This window comes from Gavialis gangeticus, unplaced genomic scaffold (assembly GCF_001723915.1).
Source record: "Gavialis gangeticus isolate Ggan-Ray unplaced genomic scaffold, GavGan_comp1, whole genome shotgun sequence".
NCBI lineage: Eukaryota > Metazoa > Chordata > Crocodylia > Gavialidae > Gavialis > Gavialis gangeticus.
Window position 1 is genome coordinate 108,906,217 of NW_017729025.1, and position 5,326 is coordinate 108,911,542.

The following is a 5,326-nucleotide window of genomic DNA, read 5'->3' on the forward strand; positions in this document are numbered from 1 at the left end:
CACGGCCCGCGGGGGGAGGGCCCCGTGTCCCGAAGGACAGAACTACCCTTCCCAGAAGGCCGCGGGGACGGCGTCCAGTGCTGGGGGTGGGGGCAGCGCGGGGGCCGCCCCATTTAGGGCGGGGGGTGAGACATGGGCCTTGTGGGCGCAGTGCGCGTGGAGCCCCTGCGGCAAGGTGCAGGGGCACGGTGGGCCCCACTGAGCCCCCTGAGCTCATGACTGGGCCTGTGGTTCCCAGCCAGGGGTGTGACGGCACCCCGGGGTGCCTGGAGGTCCTTGGCACGGTTCGGTGCACAAACCGGACTGGCAAGAGAAATCCAGAGATTTCACGTAGGAATCCACAGCCATGGGGCTCTCTTGAGTTCTTGGCAGCAGCAGCAGCCGAATTGCTCTCTTATTGTGAAAAACCTTGAGTTTAGAGCACCCAGGCCCTGCTGGAGCCCAGCATCTCACTGCCATGTCACTCAAAAACCAAGAGCTGGCCTTTCCCATGCAGCCCCTCCAGTGTATGGAGGGGCTCCTGGAGCCTAAGAAAAAGGTTGAAAACCACCACCTACCTGTTGACATCAGTGTTGACACTACCCTTTTCAACAAGGCAAATGATATAACTCAGGCCCCGCAATTTCAAGGCTGCTATTAAAGGCATAAGGAAACAGGCCTTTAGGAATGGTCAGGAGCCGGCTATTCCTGTAATCGCTGAGCATTGCCTGGTGTTACGTACAGAGTAAGTGCATAGCTTTTTGTTAGTCCTGTGGCTATGCACTCCAAGGTAGTACACCTCCATGTAGATTGAAATAAACCGCTCACGGAAGACTGGATTCTGCCACCGTTACCAGTACGAACTGCACTAGTTCCAGGATATAATCCTAATTAATGCAGTCAATGTTACCCTGCATCTGTAGGAATGTAATAATACTGTCCACAGTTATCTTACATTGCATTCAGTCTGAATATACTTCAAGGAAATATTTACCTGCTCAGTTCACTCATGTTAAATTGTGAGGCAACTTGTAGTTGCGCCACAGAGAAGCTGATGTAGACAACTGTGATATGGTAGCTAGAAACCAGCAAAAAAAATTATAACAAATGATTTTGCAGGGGATTATTTTCTTTTTTCTATTCATGAGCTATCTGTAGATTGCAGCTTGCTTTACTGTGATTTTCAAAATGTTGTGTTAAATAATTTCTATGGCTAATTCCTGGTCTACAGTTCATCCATAAATAATTTAAAATGCAAACTTTTGATCAAGCCCCATGGTATGTTTCCTTTCCCTGCCAGCACAAAGGAATTCTAACGGGACTGTTAGAATCAGGTTTCTGGTTTGAACAGTCACAATTATATATTCAATACTTGCTTTCCATGAATAACCTTCAGTATTCACCTTTTCAGTGAGCATTCTTCCCATCTCCAGTACACCTCTTCTGCAATACGTTCACAGAGGAGAGTCATTGTTACAGTTCTAATACATTTTTTTTTAATTCAGACAAAGCATCATTGATTTTTGCAGTATTTTTCCCAGCTCTGGCACTACAATAGAAATGTAATGTCTTATTTGGTTCTTAACTTAGCTGTCATAATATATTGCATTTTTTATTTCTAGATCTCAAATTACTATACAAAGCTAAGTGAATGTCAATATTGTACAGAAGGGAAAACAGAGGTGCAGGATTGACATGACTAACCCAAGGTCACATAGCCAATTGGTTGTTGATTTAATCAAGCTGTCCCTGTTTAAGCAATGCCTCATGTGGTTTTATGTATCTCTTTTTTCCAGATTCTGACCATAAAATGAGCCAGTCGCCTGACATCATGTCCCTACAGATTATATCAACTGTTAATAATTCATCTTTGATTCAACCAGGCTTTTCTCTTCTGAATTTTGATGAGCAAGTCTTCTTTTTTGGACAGAAAGGCTGGCCAAAGAGATCCTGTCCCACAGGCGTTTTCCTCCTTGATTTAAAAAAGAATGAGATGAAACTGAAGCCTGCTTTTTTTTCCAAGGAGTCCTGCTACCTTCCCCCTCTTCGCTACCCTGCCACCTGCATTCTCGAAGGCAATGAAGAGTCTGAGAAATGTCAATATATCATCCATGGTGGGAAAACACCAAATAATGACCTTTCCAGTAAGATCTATGTTATGAGTATAGTAAGTAAGTCCAGCAAGAAGTGCACTTTTAAATGCACTGAGAAAGAGTTAGTTGGGGATGTCCCTGAAGCTAGGTATGGCCATACAGTTAATGTAGTTCGTAGCCGAGGTAAAAGCATGACTGTTATATTTGGAGGAAGATCGTATGTCCCTTTTGGACAAAGGACCACTGAAAAATGGAATAGTGTGGTAGATTGTATGCCTCACGTGTTTTTGGTGGATTTGGGGTTTGGATGCTGTACCTCATATGTCCTTCCTGAGCTTCAGGATGGACTTTCTTTCCATGTTTCCATTACTAGAAATGATACTATCTATATCTTAGGAGGTCACTCCCTTGAAAATAACATTAGACCACCCAACCTGTACAGATTAAAAATTGACCTCCCACTGGGAAGCCCTGCTGTGAGCTGCACCATCTTGCCTGGGGGGATTTCTGTATCCAGTGCTATTGTTACACAGACAAGCAACAAAGAGTTTGTCATTGTCGGGGGCTACATGGCTGACAACCAGAAAAGGATGGTTTGCAACACAGTCACTGTAGAAGACAGCAAAATAGAGATTGAGGAAAGGGAAGCCCCAGATTGGACACCAGATATTAAGCACTGCAAGATATGGTTTGGTAGTAATATGGGTAATGGGGCTGTCTTGCTGGGCATACCAGGGGACAACAGGCAGCTGATTTCAGATGCAAACTACTTTTACATTTTGAGATGTAAAGCAGAATGTGAGGAAGAGGAAGAACAGGTGGCACAAACTTTTAGCCAGACATCTACAGAAGACCCAGGGGACTCCACTCCATTTGAAGATTCAGAAGAGTTCTGTTTTAGCACTGAAGCCAACAGGTTTGATGATGATGATATTGACACCTACAATGAGGATGATGAAGATGATGAATCAGAAACAGGCTACTGGATAAACTGCTCTGCCAAATGTGATATAGACATTAACACCTGGGTGCCATTCTATTCAACTGAACTGAACAAACCAGCTATGATCCTCTGTTCCAATGGAGATGGCCACTGGGTCCATGCTCAGTGTATGGACCTGTCTGAAGACATGCTTTTACATCTTTCAGAAGCTAATATCAAGTACTTCTGCAATGAGCATGTGGATTTTGCTAAGGGGCTGCAAACCCCTAAGAAGGTGCTGCCTTTGAAAAAACAGCCCATGAAGCCATTACGGAGAAAAACAACCATGAGGATAACGGCACCAGTGAAAAAATCCTTTCTTCGGCGGTTATTTGAATAGATTTGCACCAATGATTAATGTTTCGTTCAGATGAAATAAGGTCACAGGCCAAAGATAGTCAAGGATGGTTGCAAGTATATTGAATATTAGAGATCCTAGTAGTGTGCTCTTTATTATTATTTTTAATTGTAATTATTAGACAATTTCAATCTAATTTAAAAGCTCAAGCTAATATATATTATAGTACCATCCAGGGGTTACAATCAGAATTAAAGCTCCATTATGCAGGAGCTATAAAAAACACAAAAGGCCAGATCCTGAAAGCCTTGCTCAATTTACATAACCTTAATCCACAATAACCCACTAACTTTAATAGAATTTGATAGAATGGAAAGTAAGGCCCTATCTGGTGTGAAGAATAGAGTTAGAATCTGGAACATGTTGTCGCACATTTTGTTTTGGCATCTCAGTCAGTGGAACTAGAAACACAGGGCATAAATTCCTGGCTTCATTACTCTAGTTTTATGCTAATCTATTGAACTACAATGAAATAAACTATGCTGGTATTAAGCTGAACTGATGCAGTGGTGGCTCAGGTCTGTTGTATCAATTTAAGACATTTTCAAAAGGCCTCTAATTTAGGAATCCTTCATTTTAGGGTGCTTAATTTTGGTACCTGATCTTTGATTTTCAGAGGTGATGGGCAGCTGAAGTTAGGTTGCTTGTCCAAAAATCAGACTACCTATTTTGTTTTATTTCATTTTTAAAGATGGTATTCATGGCTAACTCATGAAAAATTTCAATTAGCTCAACATGTAACTTGTTTGTGTCTGTTAAAGCATATACTGAATTAATAAAGCGTTAATAAAAAGAGCTTTCTATGTTTTTCCACCTACTCTGTTGATAATTAAATACTATAAATTGCAAGTTGGAAATAGCTGTTTTCATTTGCCTGCAAAGGCTAAAAGTTGTTTATAATGTCTATCAGGTCTAATAAGGGCCTGATTTAGCAGCTCCCTCATGCCTAGAATTCTCATTGACTTCAAAAGGATTTGTTTACTTTGAGCAGGACTTTCATAATTTCCTTTGAGTCCCATGCCACAGTTATCTCATCCTTTAGGAAGGCCTTCAACACTGTCTCTCACCCCATTCTCATTAAGAAATTAGGTGACTGTGGTGTTGATGCCTACACAGTCAGATGGGTTGCAAATTGTCTGGAAGGCCACACCCAGAGAGTGGTGGTCGACGGGTCATTTTCAACCTGGAGGGATGTGGGCAGTAGGGTTCCCCCGGGCTCGGTCCTCAGTGCCCGCACTGTTCAACATCTTCATCAGCTTGGACGAGGGGGTGAAAAGCACTTTGTTCAAATTTGCGGATGACACTAAGATGTGGGGAGAAGTGGGCACGCTGGAGGAAAGAAACAGGCTACAACTAGATCTGGACAGGTTACAGGCGTGGGCAGATGAGAACAGGATGGGTTTTAATACAGACAAGTGGAAAGTATTGCACCTGGGGAGGAAAAACCAGCACCATACCTACAGGCTGGGGAACTCCCTTCCCGTCAGCACAGAGGCAGAGAAGGATCTTGGAGTCATTATTGATTCCAAAATGAACATGGCCCACCAATGTGGGGACACGGTCAGTAAGGCTTAACCGCATCTTGTCATGCATCCACAGATGCATCACGAGCAGGTCCAAGGAGGTGATCCTCCCCCTCTATGTGACACTGGTCAAGCCGCAGTTGGAGTACTGAGTCCAGTTCTGGGCACCACACTTCAGGAGGGATGTGGACAACATGGAGAGGGTCCAGAGGAGGGCCACTTGCATGATCAGGAGGCAGCAGGGCAGTCCCTATAAGCGGAGGCTATGGGACCTGAACCTGTTCAGCCTCCACAAGAGAAGGCTGAGGGGGTATCTGGTGGCCATCTACAAACTGGCCAAGGGGGACCAGCAGGCTATGGGAGAGTCCCTGTTCCTCCGAGCCCTACCGGG

The 5,326-nt window shown here is 43.8% G+C and overlaps 1 protein-coding gene across 2 annotated transcripts; it reads left to right on the forward strand.

Annotated features, from left to right (window-relative positions):
* The first annotated feature begins 606 nt into the window (after window positions 1–606).
* RAG2 (recombination activating 2) lies at window positions 607–3,940 on the forward strand. Of its 2 annotated transcripts, none has more exons than XM_019519378.1 (2): window positions 607–724; window positions 1,776–3,940. In XM_019519378.1, the coding sequence occupies exon 2, from the start codon at window positions 1,790–1,792 to the stop codon at window positions 3,392–3,394; it is 1,605 nt and encodes a 534-aa protein (XP_019374923.1). In that variant the 5' UTR covers window positions 607–724; window positions 1,776–1,789; the 3' UTR covers window positions 3,395–3,940. The 2 variants fall into 2 exon arrangements, with proteins under 2 accessions (XP_019374923.1, XP_019374924.1); XM_019519379.1 differs by lacking the exon at window positions 607–724 and adding an exon at window positions 1,415–1,688.
* The last annotated feature ends 1,386 nt before the right edge of the window (window positions 3,941–5,326 follow it).

Bases quoted from the DNA above. Each gene is read 5' to 3' on its own strand.
- RAG2 (XM_019519378.1), top strand. From the start codon at position 1,790: ATGAGCCAGTCGCCTGACATCATGTCCCTACAGATTATATCAACTGTT.